This window comes from Notechis scutatus, chromosome 2 (assembly GCF_049901735.1).
Source record: "Notechis scutatus isolate UNSWTSFEM ecotype Mainland chromosome 2, rNotScu1.2, whole genome shotgun sequence".
NCBI lineage: Eukaryota > Metazoa > Chordata > Lepidosauria > Squamata > Elapidae > Notechis > Notechis scutatus.
Window position 1 is genome coordinate 202,259,795 of NC_142010.1, and position 16,515 is coordinate 202,276,309.

The window sequence follows — 16,515 nt, forward strand, 5'->3', positions numbered from 1 at the left end:
AGGGAATCTAATCCTGTCATCATCTTCCCACATGAGGATTTTTAAAGAATGCCATCAGTTCTGAATTTAAACAGAGTTGAGAAACAATGCAAAGTTGCTTATAAACTTTGTAAAGGTATGTTGATTTATATGATAATTGCAGTTTTCCAAATAGACTGAGTAGGACTCAAGTAGCCCTCGGGGAATGCATTTTGGCTCTAATGATAATTGAAGTACTAACTACAGGCTGTTTTTTATTATGCAACTATTAATATAGTATGTAAGCAGACATATTGTTTTAGGACAGCTCTCAATACTGCAAATCACCCCACCCTTCAAAATGCTTGTTTCTTAGTACAGACATTTTACAAATACTTGTGGATGAATAACTGCCTTTGCAAAAACATCTATGTAATTGACCCTCTCTTCTTTTGGGTGGTAGTATCTAAACATCTATCAGGGATCGCTGTTGAGGACTCAAATCAGAAGTGTGCATTAAGATACAAATCTTAAGATTTGAATGGCAACTTAAATATTGTTAACTTTCACTTACTAAATAAAAGGATAAGGAGTAGGCTTTCTGGTGACCAAAGTGTAAACAACGCAACTCTTAATAACTGTAAAATCTCAGCCACTGAAATCTGAAAGCCATTCCAGCCAACTGATGGCTGCTCCTCACTTTACAGTCTTGGTTGCACACAAAATGTTAAATGGGCATTCAAGCTTAGCTGAAGCAACAAGATGAACACAAAAATGAAAATAAATACATATGGTGCTACATCAAAATTAGAAGGCAACAGGTAAGAAAACAAACTTTTGAAACCTTCAGTTCAGTCCAAGGGTTAAAATACTAAACAGAAATTAAAAACAAGTGATAAACAAGGCAGAGAAATTGAATAGGATGCTATTCCCAAGAGCTGATAACATGATTTGTGTGGTATCAAGGAACACAGACATCTGAAGGGATGGCAAGAGACAGCAAGTGATGAGATGCATGCCATGATGGTTTTGTGCAAATTATTATTATTTTATTCTGTTTATTTATATAAGGACTCGGGATTATTTAAAGTACAGAGTCATACAGATATGGTAATCACTAACTGTACAATCTTGGTAATACCTTTTTTCCACATATAAATATGTTTTTCTATCATTTTTTCCTCTTCTTGCTTGCTTTTTCTTTTTAAAAATAATAAATAAAAATTGAAGAATACAGAATAGAAAATAGAACAAATGTGTGCATTAAGATGTGATTCATAACATAATTACATAATTACTTTTTTTGTAAGATGACAGTATGATGCATGTTGTCATCATTACAACAGCACTGTAGTTTAAACCAATACTTTTTCCAAGGAATACAATTTTATCATTCTAGTGTTATTTTGAAGTCTAAAGATTCAGTTTAAAGATTTTAACTTACATTTTAAAAACAATAACTTGCTCTGTGAGATGGTTAGTCTCCAAATTTGATAAAGTTTGATATAAATAACAAAAGAAGTCCTGAGAGATATTCAGAGTAAATACGCAGGATATGATTAGAAGCACAAAACATGAGGTAAAGGTAATATGGATTACTAAATTAATGAATTAATTAGCTAATTTATATTTTTATTACAATTTCATAAATGGCAAAATAAAATTATTTTCTATTCTATAGATGGCAAAATAAAGTTCTAAAATAAAATTCCATTTATTAAAATGGAGGCAAGCCTTTTTTCCCCAACCTTCATGGTTTATATGCTGGCTTTCTGCTTCTTTATGATGTATATGTTTCATAGTTTCCCCAGGAAATGAACAATATATTCTGAATGGTATATCAATGGAGAAAACTGCAAACATAGGTGCTCTAGGTCACTTCTATTCAGCATGACTATTAATGATTAATAATAATAATATTAATGACCTCAGATGCCATTGTGTATACCTAAATCTATGGAAAGCTATATTGCTACAACCAGATGATAGCACTGTGGGTTTTTAAGCTTATTATAATAAATTCTTATGAAGTTATGCCTGTTACTACTGCAAAGTTTGATTAAATAAATATGCTTATTAAATAACTTAATATAATGCTATTAATTCCTAACAATATACTCCAGTCCATCCAACGATTCCTAGGTCACCATGCTTTGAAATTAACTAGCATTTTTCAAAATGTGTAAGCTTTCTCCTTAATATAGGAATGCTGTTCTATGATTTGTATGATGCAATAATTAGCAGTAAATGTTGATTTGATGCTATGAAAGCCATGAATATTAGTATAGGAATCAAAATATTTTTTACTTTGTATTATGCCAATGTTTCAGAATATTATCCTATCCTTTGATTATGTGTTTTAGCTTTACTAAATCCATGTATTGGGTTTTATTGCTATCCATATATGTTCTCATATGTAGTCATCCCTCTCCCCACATATATTAGGCTATGAGAAAGAACTTACTGAACTTTTGGTTTTCTTCCCGATTGATTCTACATAATTGCATTTTTTTAAAAATTAGGAATGGTCCCAATCTGCAATTTAAACAGTGAAAAAAAGCACAAAATTTACAGGGGCCAAAACAGGGCAACTGCAGTTAACAGTGCCAAATCAACATCTGTGAAAGCTCTGAATCATATTGGGATCTCACTTAAAACTGAGCTTTCCCTTTTTTTCAAGAAATACCTTCCATTTATATATTAAAAGAGCCAAGAAATAAGTAATCTCAGGGCACTTCCAAAACAAGCAACCCTTTTCCACTTTACAATCTCTCATTACTGGGTTTGAAGCCAAACTTTCAATTATCTTCACTTTTGCCAGCTTCAAAATACTGAGAACAAGCAGGCCACCACAAGCCAATTATTATTATTATTATTTTTGCATATCTAGCCATTTTTGCAAGAACCTGGTCTTTTTTGGTGGCAGGGGGCTCCCTTATCTAGCCATTTATCCCTCTCGAAAAAAGTTGTTACAGGTAGAAATTACCATAGCTCTTTTTTTTCTATTTAAAAAAATCTCCTGGTGCATCTTTGAAGGATAGCGTGGTGGCATTTTCAACAGGACACTTTTTCCAGTAGTTTCAACCATCACTGCAGGCTGGATTATAACTTTTTGGGGGGTTGGGGGTTGGGTGGAGAACAGGAAGAGGCAAAAGTTCAGTGAGTTCACTTTTCTCAACAGAAAACATGAAGCCAGCAGGGTTTTCTGTTATTGTTGTTATTTTACAAGAAGAATAAAACTGACTAGAAGGATTAGAACTTCCTGGCTTACTAATACATTTATCTGCATTTTTTTCCTATCTTAATTATGGGAATAATTAAGATGCTAACCGAGATTACATGCTTTATAGAAGCAAAGTAAAACAAGACTAAAGCCAGAAGAAAAAGAGACCCAAACTGTGCAAAACATGGGTTTGTCTTTGGCCTGGTTTCAGGAAAATTGCAGAGTCCAGATAATCTTGACTCATATCTTAAAAGGTGAACCAATGGTGTGTGAAGGGGGGATCCTGTATCTTTTCTAATAAGAATACTGTATGCAATTCAGAGCTCCTTTGAAATCTGAAAGACCATGTTAGTTCTGTTTCCTGCAACCATCTGATTGTTGTCTATGAAGATCCTCAATCATTGGGTCATGGTGCTTGCAGTCCAAATGGAAGGGGGGGAGAGAGGGAGGAAGGAAAATCAGCATTGCTGCATGGGAGCTAAAATCTCTAGCCATTAATACATAAATATGTAGAAGACAAACGAGACTGAACCACACTATAAGATCACAGGTGAGGCACATTAATGGCAAAATAATTTGGAATTCAAAAATGCATAATTTTCCTTATTGTAAATCTACTCCTGATATAATTCTACACAGATTTATTACCTGTACCTCTGCTACTATTCTGGCAGTAGCAGCCACCTCCTGTTTGATTTCAGAATGCTCTGAATAACACTAAGTGATCAGAGAACAAGGGTTAAATCTTACAGGAGTCTTTCTTGCACAGACAGGCTTTGGGGAAATAAAAGAGATTTGTGCACAAGAAGATCCTAGAGGATCATGTTCTGATGAGAAGCCAAAACTGTCCCATCTTCAAGACTCAGGCACATCAAACAGAGGATCATTTTCTTCTCCAATTTCCATGGAAGTTAAGAACTTTTCATGGTCATGTTGATGCTTTAGAAAAAGAAAAGGAAGAGTCAGTACAATGGGTTGTTATTACATATGTATCCAGGACTTCCTCTAAGGAGCAAAGGGCAGAATACACATATAACTAGCCCTAGTAATATCCTATCTGGTTACTGCCCAGGCCCAGACATTACACATGACAAAACCTGAACCATCTCAAATATCATTTGAACTTTTACTCTTTTCTATATAAGGAAACTGGGAAAAAATCTAGCCTGTCAGATCTGATGAGATGAACAGACACAATAGGAGAAAGGCAGGCCCATAAATAACCTGTGTCATGTAGAGTTTATAGATGACCACTATCCCCTTAAATTATAGCAGAAATGTACTGGGAGGTAGTGCAGGTTGTTAAGCCAGGGATTCCCCAATCCCCGAGACATGGACTGATACCAGTCCACAGCCCACTAGGAAATGAGCCTCGCAAGCGAATGAAGCTTCATCTGCGCATGCATTGGATCTAGGCAGGGGTGGGATTCTACAAGTTCGCACCTATTCGCTAGAACCAGTTCTTAACAATCTAAGCAGTTTGGAGAACCCGTTGTTAGAAGAAATTACTGGCCTAATCCTGTAAAGAAGGCAGGAAGGAAACATTCTGGTGTTGCTTACAGAAACTGCCTCTCTGTTAACCCTTATTACATTCTTGGCAGGACCAGATTTCCTGTCTCAGGAACTTCTCTGGAGTTTTCTTTCCCCTCCTTTGCTGGTACTTTGCTTGTGTGGAGTGACCATTCAAAGTTACAATGGCACTGAAAAAAGTGACTTATGACCATTTTTCACACTTACGACTATTACAGCATCCTCACAGTCACAAGAGACCAGGTGAGGAGATGCGTGCCTCGATGTGAGTGATGTTGAGTTGTCCACGCCCAGCCAGTCACATTACCACCAAGGCACGCCCACCAACAAACCACACCCACAGAACTGGTTGTTAAAAAAATTGAATCCCACCCCTGGATCTAGGTAGGGTGTGAAACCCACACAAATATACACACAGTCTGTGAAGAAATTGTTTTCCACAGAACTGGTGCCCAAAAGGTTGGGACTGCTGTGTTAAACAGTAGCATTATGTGGACTACCCTGTCTCACTGCATTCTGGACCAGCTATAGAGCTTCTGAATGGTCTTAAAGAGCAGCCCCATGTATACTGCATTGCAATAGTCCAGAATGAAAGTGAATAGTCCAGAACGAAAGTATGAGCAAAGCCTCTCTTTCTAGGAATGGGCATAAAGGGCCCATAAGATGCATTTGTGCACAGCTCCACTTACACTTTGAGCAGTAAGTTCAAGATCAGAAAAAATCCCAAATTGTGCATTGGCTCTGATAGAGTGCGTGCATATCCATGGATGGAACTGGAAAATCTCTGGTCTTGGGACTCTAAAACCCATGCCACTTGGTCTTGCTAGGGTTAAGCCTGAGCCTGTTCTTCCCCATCCAGACCCCACAGCTTCCAGGGAATGGGAAATGTAGTTTGGAAGCTTCATTTGGGCAGCACAGTGTAAAATGAGAATATATGAGTACTATCAACACACTGATGCTACTTAACCTTGTGCCAATGCTTGATGTTGCTCAGAAGCTACAGGTAAATATTAAACAAGAATGGGGAGAGAGTCAAGTTCTGCAGCACCCTGCAATGTGGAGGTCTAAGGCTGGATCTCTCCTCCTTCACCAACAGTGACAGGAACTGGCCGGAAAGGAAGAAAATCCAGTGGCCCCCTCACACCCACCATCCTTAGCAGATCCAGAAGGATATTCCAATCAATGGTACTGAAAGCTGCTAAGAGATCAAGAAGGATCAGGACAGATGCACTACCTATATCCTGTGCCTGCCAGAGATTATTCACAATTATAGTCCATGCCATGTCAGCAATATAACCTAACTTGAAACCTGGCTACAAAGAAGAGGAAGTTGTAAAACGGAAAATTGTCCAACCCTATTGGATCTAGTGATGGCATCTTAGGGAATGAAACTGTTTCTTTCAAAATAGATGGAACTGTCCCTTTCTTAAAGAAGCATTCACCACCACATGGATTCCAAACATATCATTGCCCAGGAGGTCCTAACCAACTAGGTGAGATAAGGAACTAAAGACAAAAGGCGTGTCAGAATCACAAAAACTCTGCTACACCACATGCCTCTGCACATGTGCATGCAAACCCCCCCGCACAATGCATACCTCTGCGCATGCGCGTGTGTCTCCCCTCGCACATGCACAGCAGATACCCGACAATCAGCTGGCTAGCGGGGGACATGCACACATGCGCAGTGGGGCTCTTCCGGGCGACCTCTCGTGTACTGGCAGAAGTGGCTCTGCATGCCACTTCCGGCATGCATGCCATAGGTTTGCCATCACGGCTATAGAGCAAATGTTTATAAAAAAGCTTTCTTCCTCTAGTAGTAGTTACCATTATTGCACTTTTTATTAGTCCAAAGTATAATGCCATGCAATACCATAGCTGATAACAATTATTACCAATAATAGTCAATACACTTTGATCCTTTGGACTTTGGTCCCATTTTCAACTCAATAAAAGAAGAACAATTTTGTCAAAAATTAAAAGATTATCGTTGTAGATTAGAAGGATATTCTATAATTATAGTCTTTTAAGATTCTATAATTTACAGGCCTAATCACGATATTAATAATGGTATTGTCATAATTAACTTTCATGACCAACCAACTCTGGACATGATGCTTAATACCTCTTAGTTCCTTTACAAAATTGGGCTGAATAAAAATTTTGACAGTAGGACAGCGCAACTGAAAACAATAGGACTTAATCAGTCATCTGAAGTCTAATTAAAAATAAGTACAGTCCAATCCAATGTTTCTCTTACAACTTGCAGAATAATAACTACTACCAGATTCATCCATTTATTGTTTTAACAATTAAACACGAATGTATATTTCTTCTAACATCATATAGCTTTCATAAACTATAAAAATGATATTGAACACATGCATAACACTTTTTATAAAAAAGATTTATGTACAGCAGTCCTCAACTTAAAACCTTAGTTTAGCACCTGTTCGAAGTTACAGCGTCACCTAAAAAAAAACCCACCCTATGAACAATCCTAACATTTACTCAAGTTCAGGTATTTAGAAGGGTTGCAGTGTCCTATTGGTCATTTTGTGACTTCCCCAGCTGGCTTCTGACAAGCAAAGTCAATGTGAGGGAAGCCAGATTCTCTTAACAATTGCATGATTCACTTAACAGTTGCAGTAATTTGCTTAACAACTGTGGCAGAAAAGGTGGTTCATTAGGGGCAAATCACTTAACAGCTGCTTTGCTTAGCAATGGGGTCTCACAATCATGGTCTTAAGTTGAGGATTACCTGTACGATTTGTTATTCAAACCACAAAAAGCAAATGAAAATACAACCCTGTGAAAGATTTTACAGTGAATATAAAAGGTGACAGGACAAACAAAGAAGAAGGTTGGATAGATTCCAGAAAGATATAATAAAAAGGTTGTTTCATTAAAGCAAAGTTGCAAATTGTACCTATTGTCTTAAATTAGTAAAATAAAAGTATTAACATAGACTTTAGTAGCCTCATAATAGGGTTATGTCAGGTGTTTTACTACATGTTTATAATAAACCTGGTAGCATTTTTATCTAACTTTATCTTTGTCAAAAAAATAACTTTTATCGAAACGTTTATCTGCTGGTCTAATCGGCCCATATAAGTATTTGGATCTCAGAGACTACCAACTTCTTCAATGTCTGTTGCATAATGTTATTATGAATAATACTCATAGATATTGGCTTGTTTATGAAATTCTTACTCCTGTTGGACTGAAGTTATTTCAGGCTCATTTGAAAGACAGCTTGCTCTGAAGGCAAGGAAAAATGAAAAATAATAAATACATTCTCGTTTGTTAGAGACAGAGATTTATAAATACATATTTACTTTAAAAGCAGAACAAAGGTATTTTCACAAGCAAAGTTTATTATATATATTATGATGTTTTCATAAGTCATCAATGTTCATTAAGAAATGTCTCCCCAACAGTAACCACAAAAAGTTTAGGTGGTAGAGTGTTACGATACTTTTCTTTCTTGATTCTTCTTCTTCTTTTTTTGCTGTTCATAGCAGCAAATTAATTAGAATACTGAAATCAATTACTGTAAGAAGTTTAAAAAATAATGCATTTAAAGAATTTATAGTTGAAATTGCACTCCCATGAAAATGACCTTAAATAATCCTGAATGTACTTATAGAGACTTCTACTTGCCTAAGCATAAATAGGATCAGGTTATAAGACAGTCATATGAATACAGTTTCATCCTTAATACTGGCTGGAAAATTTATCCTACAAAAATATATGTATATTAAACTGTATTTTCTATAATTCAATGAGCTGTTGCACTGATATCCATTATTACCGAATATAGCATTGGATATATGCTATAAGACAAAGCTTTAACCAGAGCAGTATGAGATTACGATAGTTATGACAGATTTTCAACTGTTCTGAACAGCTTAGTTGATGCAATCTATCAAACTCTTGCTTGTGGTCATTATCAAGTGTACTAGGATTGTAAGCAGATAGGCAGCTCACTAAAATTACTTTGGGACATGTTCAAAATAGATGCATCTTCACAATAACATATTGGAGTTCAACTTCACAGCAGCAACATATTCAAGCTTTCTGAAATGGCTACTTCAATACATAAAGTTACCACTGTAATTACATAATAAGGTAATAACATATGCATTTTTCAGCATGCTATAAAGCTCATGCAATTGACATTGGTACAGCCAGTCTAGCAAAAGATTATTTAGGCTTGCAGTGGCTCAGTAGTGATTGGGTGTTGGTAAATTTACCTGTGAACTCCCTTTCTATCTATGCTGCGAGAGAGCCCAGGATGGGTAGATTCCTTCTTATGATGTCATTAAGCTGAGTCTGTACTTGTATATAAAAAGCCAGGCCCCGGGACTATCCCCAGCTTTGGCGAAGATACTTGACAGACTGAAGAAGTGTCTCTGAAAGCAAACAATCCAATACATTAACATTCCTTACCATCTCCGGACGAACCAAGGGAGGAGCTGGGCTCGCAGCATAGATAGAAAGGGCGTTCGCAGGTAAATTTACCAATGCCCATTCTCCTCCATGCTGCAGCGAGAGCCCTTGCATGTCCATGGGCAGGTCCTCGTCCGGCCAATCACTCCGACAGTGGAACCACTCGCTGAAGAACCCATCTGCTGAAAGCCGCCATCACCAAGGCAAAGGAATCCAGACAGTAGTGTCTGATGAAGAGAGACGGGGATGTCCACGTGGCCGCTCTGCAAATCTCTTCCAAGGATGCCTGGGTGGCCCAGATGGCTGTAGTGGCTGCACTTCTGGTAGATTGCGCCGTTAGACCACAGGGTACTGGAAGAGCCACCACTTTGTAGGCTTGTGCGATGCACGTCCTGACCCACCTTCTAATATTAGGGGAAGAGGTCTTGCTCCCCAAGTGAGAAGGGGAAAACGAGACAAACATGGCTTCTGTCTTTCTAAAAGGGGAAGTGCATTTGATGTAAATTCTAAGAGCCCTTCTGACATCTAGAGTATGCCACTTGCGGTCTAAATCATGGTGTGGAAGGGGACAGAAGTCAGGTAACACAACGTCTTGGGATCGGTGGAACCAAGTGTTAACCTTTGGGATAAAGGAGGGGTCCAGATGGAGAACAACCCTATCATTGTGAAAGGTGCAAAAATCCTGCCTGATTGAAAGGCCAGTTCTGACATCCTTCTGGCTGAAGTGATAGAAATGAGGAAAACTACCTTTAGAGTTAGGAATTGGAGAGACACTGTTCTAAGGGGTTCATAGGGGGGCTTTGTAAGGGCATTAAGAACCAAGTGAAGGTCCCATGAAGGATACCTGTGCACCACAGGAGGGTGTAGGTTGGAAGCCCCTTTCAAAAATCTCCTGACTGAGAGGTGATGGGACAAGGAAGGAAGCGAACTCCATGAAAGAACTGAGAACCGCTACCTGGTGACGTAAGGTATTGGGGGCTAAACCTTTCTCCAAGCCATCCTGAAGGACTCTAAGAACCTCTGCCAACTGGGCTGAGGAAGGAGAGAGACCCTCCTTGAGGCACCATTGGGAGAAAATCCTCCAGGTGGCATCATAGAGGCGCCTCGTAGAAGGTTTGTGAGACGCCTGGATGGTGAGGATAACCCTCTCTGGGAGCTTAGCCTCCCTTAGCCGCTGCTGCTCAAGTGCCACACGGTCAGCTTGAGCCACTGAGGCTCCAGATGGATCAGGGCCCCTTGGTGCAGGGAGATGCGATGGGCCGGGAATTCTCCAAGGGGAAGCCACAGACAGGTTGACCAGGTCCGCAAACCAGGGCCTCCTTGGCCAATAGGAGGCCAGGAGAATTAGCTGTGCTCGTTCTGCCAACAGCTTCCATATGACCACCGGAATGAAGGGAAGAGGGGGAAAGGCATAGAGGAGACCTGCAGGCCATTTGCACCGAATACCATTGGTCTCCTCTGCTCCCTGGCAAGGAAACCTGGTGAAGAATCTGTTGACGAGCATTTTGAGGAGTGGAGATGAGAACCCCCTCTGGAGTTCTGAATCTGAGGGAAAGATCCCTGAATAGGGACAGAGGAATGGACCATTCTGCCTGGTCGACTAAACTCCAATTGGCTTGGGAATTGTCGACTCTGGAAATGTGATCCGCTGAGATCGTCAGCAGGTGTTTCTCTGCCCATAACCCCAAACGTTCTGCCTCCCTCATAAATGCCTTGGATCTTGTTCTCCCCTGTCTGTTGACGTGTGCCTTTGCAGCCATATTGTCCGTTAACACGAAAACATGGGAGTGACGATAGAAATTCCAATTGTAGCCCTGACCTAACAGTGTTGAGTACCCAGGAATCCGTCGTTGACTCCTCCCATTTGGAGGCAAAGAAGGCTAAGCGACCTCCGATGGGTGGGGAGAATGAGGTATTACTTAGAGCGACGGAAGACATGACCCCTTCCCCCCGAAAGTGCCATTTACCAGCAGAAGGTTGTTGTCTGCCAAGTGGTTCTTGACGTTGGTCCTGGTGTTGAGAATATGCCCTCTGTGGCCAAGGAAAGTGGGAGGTGGACTCCGCTCAAAAGTCAGGTGGGCGATAAGGAGCTGGGCGATAGTCAGCTTTTTTCCCCAAGGAGGAAAGAATTTTATGTTTATCTCTAGTCTCAATGAGATACGGGTCTAGAGTCTCGCCAAAAAGCTTGTCTCCTGCGCAGGGGGCAGAGGCCAGCTTCCATTTATGGCGTGACTCCGCCTGCCAATTTCAGAGCCACAGAAGCCTTCTTGCCGCCACCAAAGATGCCATGGCTCTTGATGCAAATTTGGCAGAATTGAGGGTAGCATCCGCAGTGAATTCCGCCACTGCTTTAATTTTGTTAAGATCCTGATGAGATCTGAGGTCAGAGGCAGGCAACTGGTCCTGCAGTTGGTGCAGCCAGTATAGAGATGCCCTCGTGAAAAACGATGCAGTGGTCGAAGTTCGAACAGCCCACGCAGCTGCTTGGTGGTTGCTTGAAGGGTCTGTTTGGAACACTTGTCCTCTGGTTTAAGTACATCCTCTGGCTCAGTGGGAGTGCCAGAAGAGGAGAATGATGCCACAATCAGAGTGTCTACTGAGGGCACTGCAAGTGTGTTGGCTAGGGATGTGCTGACATAGTAGAACCGCTTGTCCAAAGATGATGGACGAGGACCTGCCGAAGGGGAAGTGCACTGTTCCTTGACCATGTCGAGAAACAAAAGGGGAGAAGGCAAAACCTCTGTGTGTACTACTGGCTTGGAGAAGAGCGAGTCTCCTTGCCCGGAGGGTTCCCCTTGTGGTTCAAGTGCTGCTTCCTCAGGTGACAGCCTGGCAGTGACCAAGGCCTTGCTAAGTAAGGGTTTAAAGAGGGCTGGTTTAAAGACTAATGCAGAAGAGGGCTGATCTGGATGAGAGTCTTCTTCCTCTGAAAGATTGTGATCACAGATTTCGCCCTCTTCGCGCTCTGAACAAGAGGAGCAACTGTGTTCAGATGGGGAGGCATCCTCTCCCCCTTCATACTCCTCCCATTCTGCCTGTGAAGAATGGACCCTGAGGTCTTGGGGTCTGTGGAAATCTCATTGCAGAGGTAAGGAAGCCATAGACTGAGAAGGGAGAAGGGCCTGAACCCTTTCCAGAGGCCGAAGAATCTGTTGAAAACCTTCAACCAATCCCTGTCTAATGGCTAAGGAAACAACATCTTGTAGCTGTCTGGGCCTGATATAAAAGCTAGTGGAGGGCCAAAGGCCAGCTGCAGTGGTCGTGAAGGTGGCTTCCGGCCTGATCTGGGAGGCCTGAACTCTGGAGGGAAGAGACGGGGCATAGGACTCAGAAGTTTGCTGGAAATATGGCCCAGACCTGCTGAAATCCTGAGGATCTAGTTGTTCCTCAAATGCCTCAGGGGACCAGACGGGAGGGGGGTCCAAAGGCTCCATGAACAACTTCCCCTCCTCTGGGAGGGCTTCTCTGGAAACCCTGATGTTCGGCTGGCTGGAAAGCCTATTGCAGTTGCCCTCTCATTTGTTGAATAGTCTTGTTAAATTGTCTCTCTAGAGCCGCATGTCTGCGTTTCTCTGCCTTCAACTCAACCTGAGTTGTCTTCTTAGGGGCTGGAGCCTTAGCTCTGATTTTTGCAATACGTTGTCTGTGTCTTTTCCTTTTAGTGGGTTGGAGGGCCTGTTCCACTGGGGGGGGGGGAAGCTCTGCATGAGCACTGTCCTGATCCATTTTAAAATAAACAAGGCTCAAGCGTTGAGAGAATGGCTCTCAAAAGTGCTTAAGGATGGCAGAGGGTGGAATTGGGTCTTTGGAGCCCTGAAAATGGCCACTGGGCCACTTAAAATGGCCGCTCACCTCGTGTCTGAAGAAACTGCACTCCAAGATGGCTGCTGCTCGTCGATGGCTCCGAGAAGTGAATTTCGCTCCTTAGGCTATTGCAAGCCCTGAGCGATCAGATCAGCCAGAGAATGAAGAGATTGCTGCCCACGCGATCAGCTGGCTGGCTCTGTTATCAGTTTGCCGATCAGTTTTACGATCGGACAAACTGTGGCTGTGGGGAAGGTCTCAGACGCTTCCCTGCTTGCCTAGCAGCACTTGGGAAAACGTTGCTCTCAGCCTTGCAGGAGAACAGAGCCCCGCTCTCCTGAAGTTGCAGCTGCCCGGATCCCCGGGAGCTGATTGAAGCAAGGGTAGCTTCTGTAGAAAATCACTGAATAAAACGCTAACGCTTTCAGAGACACAGCTTGTGACTTAAAGAAGCTGAGTCAAAGCTGGGGATAATCCCAGGGGCTGGCTTTTTATATACAAGTACAGACTCAGCTTAATGACATCATAAGAAGGAATCTACCTATCCTGGGCTCTCACTGTAGCATGGAGGAGAATCTTTCTGTCAGTCAATTTTAATAAATTCAATTCAGTGAACTTTAGTGGATATAATGAACAAAATCTGGACTTTTGACAAGAAGAAGCTTTGCCCCAGGTAATAGACAAACAGTGTTATGAATGACACAACAATTGTATATTTGAACATTATGTTCATTTTATGTACAGCTACATATATTTTATAATTTTTATAAGATATAGATTCTATGTGTGTTTATATATGAAAAATTCAGCATGTAATGAATATTTGACTCAAAAATTCATTTCCCCATCAGTCCATTAAATGGAGAGTTCTGTGTAATGCTATGCCTCTCTATCCTTCTACATAAAATCAATCTTCATCATAATGTAAATTCCTGGGCATGAGTGGAACTATGTTCTCTAAAAATATCATCTGTTTTCTTAAAGGGGCCTAGATTGATATAGAATACATAAATGGCACCATTTTATCATCCAATCTGCCAAATGTCATATCCAACCCGAGCCTAGCCAATTAATAGGTAATAACTTTCACCCAAAGAAAAAATGAGCAAAATTATTGTTTTAAAGAAAAACTCTAAAGCTGATAGAAAACACATTCATTTAAGAAATAAATTTAACCATATACTCTAGAATCCCCTTTCAAGTACATTTCTTTGAATATAGTCTGCATTTTCATTTGTAAGATATAGTGCATTATGGATTTTGGTGACATAAAGGCAGCAAGTGGATGCATTCAAATTAAAGACAACGTTGTTTGTTTTTAATTCACTTGTAAGATTCCTTCTTTACCCTCAACTGCCTGTATTTTGGCAACTTCTCCAGCCTTAATATCTCCAGGTTATTGGAAAGTTACTATTATTGAATATTGGCAGCCACTGAAAGTGGACTTGGAACATACAAAGCCTTAGGGATTACCAATTGTGCACCATGTCCTAAAAATAATATTTTATTTAGCAGTTATGATTAGACTGAACTACTGCTGAAGTACAATTCCCAGGATTCCCCAGGCCACTCTGCAGAAGTGCCATTGAGAATAGTGAATATTACTCCTATGTAATATTATGTAGCAGTAATATTCCCTATTCTAAGGATACTCTGTGTAGTCCCGTATAGGATTAATATGAATTTTCTTAATAGTTAATCCTTTTTAAGAATGAAAAAGGAATATAGTTTATTATCAGAATTCTGTCTTACTTTGCTGATGCCTCCTTGAGCTCTTCATCCAGTCTGTATGAGTAAAGGTTATTGGTGAAGGAGAAGAAGCAAGCAGAACATAAAATAGAAGCGGGGAAAAGCAGAATGTCAATCAAGCAAGTAACATGCTTTTGAAATTATGCACCAACGAAGTATTTTTTTCTAATGTGTTACCGAATTTTATTTCATTTGTATGTATGTATGTATGTATGTATGTATGTATGTATTGTCCATGTAGGCAGGTCTTGTAAAACTAGCAGGAGTTTGCAGCATGCATGCTGTGCAAAGCTGACAAAGTGATTGAAGTTAAATCCAGAACAGGCCAAATTAAGGAAATTTATAACTGATCTCAATAGCTCATGTGTGACATTCATTACAGAGAGCTATGGGATCTTTTTAAATGTCAGCTGCTGAAATCCTCTATCGTCTCACATATTCTCAGTCATTTAAAAACATCAGCACAGGCTTCAGCAGAGCAAGGGTTTTACCTTACTCTTCTCTGAATGGATCGCTCCTCATCATACCTTTCAAGATAAAAGTGGGTGAAAGACAAACATACACAAGGTCAAATAATATGCAGACATCATATTTGTGCCAAATATGATCGCAAGGAGCGATCATCGCAAGGAGCTATTCCCAAGGTCAAGTTGAAGTCCCACTTGTGACTGTATGACTAACTTTGTCGCTTCTATCCTTACGATTTTTATTGACTGTTTCCTAGTATGATTTGATTGTTTATTGTACTCTATGACTATCATTAAGTGTTGTACCTTATGATTCTTGATGAATGCATCTTTTCTTTTATGTATACTGAGAGCATTTGCACCAAGATAAATTACTTGTGTGTCCAATCACATTTGGCCAATAAACAATTCTATTCTATTCTATCTATTCTAAGTGTAGAGTCAGCACTGAGGCTCTTGTATATGTATCTCATGTCAATGCAAATTTAAACTACAATGTCAATAGTATGATCCTTTGGACCTTATTCAACGGGCTCCAGACTTGCTTTGATATTAGTGGGTTGGCATGTTCACACTGAGAACTACTATGCGCACTGGGAGAACTGGTAAAACCATGAAATGTTCTGGATTTTCCCCATCTTGGAACTGTCTAGCTACATTGAACTAATATCCTATCATCCTTAGCAATTCCTGAAAGTTTTCAACAGGGGAATAATTTATACAGCATACAGTACCCAAACCAGAAACAGTACCCAAAACATCAGTGCTCAGAATATGAATACTTTGAGAATTTCATCTCCACTTTCTGTGAATAAAATATATTCCCATTCTACAATGTCTTGTGCAATTCTCAAAAATATTTTGAAAACATTTTTTTACTCACAACAGATAATATGAATAAATTAGTGAAGTAATAACACATTGGAATACATTCTTAGGTCTTTCACAGAATCATAGAGTTGACAGATACCAAAGAGACCACCTAATGCTACTTAGTGCAGGATCTACAACAACGTCTTGATTAACAATTAGCCAGCCTCTCTTTGGAGACTTCCAGTAAAAGAAAACTCATCACTTGGTGTAGAAGGCAACCTGTTGCTTGATGAACGGTTGATGTAGTCATGAGTTTCTGCCAACATGTAGCCTGAATTTACTTCCTTATAGTTTTAACTAATTGGTTCTGGCCCTTCTCTTTGGGGTAATTCAGAATGAGATTACTGATTCAACCTTCAGATATCTGAAGAGTGCTTTCTTAGCTTCTCTCAATCACCTCTTCTATAGGAACTTATATAAATTTATTCTGATTTCTTAACTATTCCTCTTTTGTTTTCT

At 40.1% G+C, this 16,515-nt stretch overlaps 1 protein-coding gene across 4 annotated transcripts in view; it reads right to left on the minus strand.

Annotated features, from left to right (window-relative positions):
- Positions 1 to 988: 988 nt before the first annotated feature.
- The window catches only part of PRUNE2 (prune homolog 2 with BCH domain), a 126,902-nt gene continuing 111,375 nt past the window's right edge, over positions 989 to 16,515 (minus strand). For 2 of the 4 annotated variants that reach the window (XM_087957830.1, XM_087957829.1), the window contains exons 17-20: positions 15,208 to 15,243; positions 14,720 to 14,752; positions 7,925 to 7,972; positions 990 to 4,120 (exon numbers count right to left, since the gene is read on the minus strand). In XM_087957830.1, coding sequence (XP_087813956.1) covers positions 4,093 to 4,120; positions 7,925 to 7,972; positions 14,720 to 14,752; positions 15,208 to 15,243 — 145 coding nt within the window. In that variant the 3' untranslated portion in view covers positions 990 to 4,092. Of the gene's footprint in view, positions 4,121 to 7,924; positions 7,973 to 14,719; positions 14,753 to 15,207; positions 15,244 to 16,515 lie in introns of all 4 variants that reach the window. The other 2 variants (XM_087957832.1, XM_087957831.1) reach the window with 2 other exon arrangements.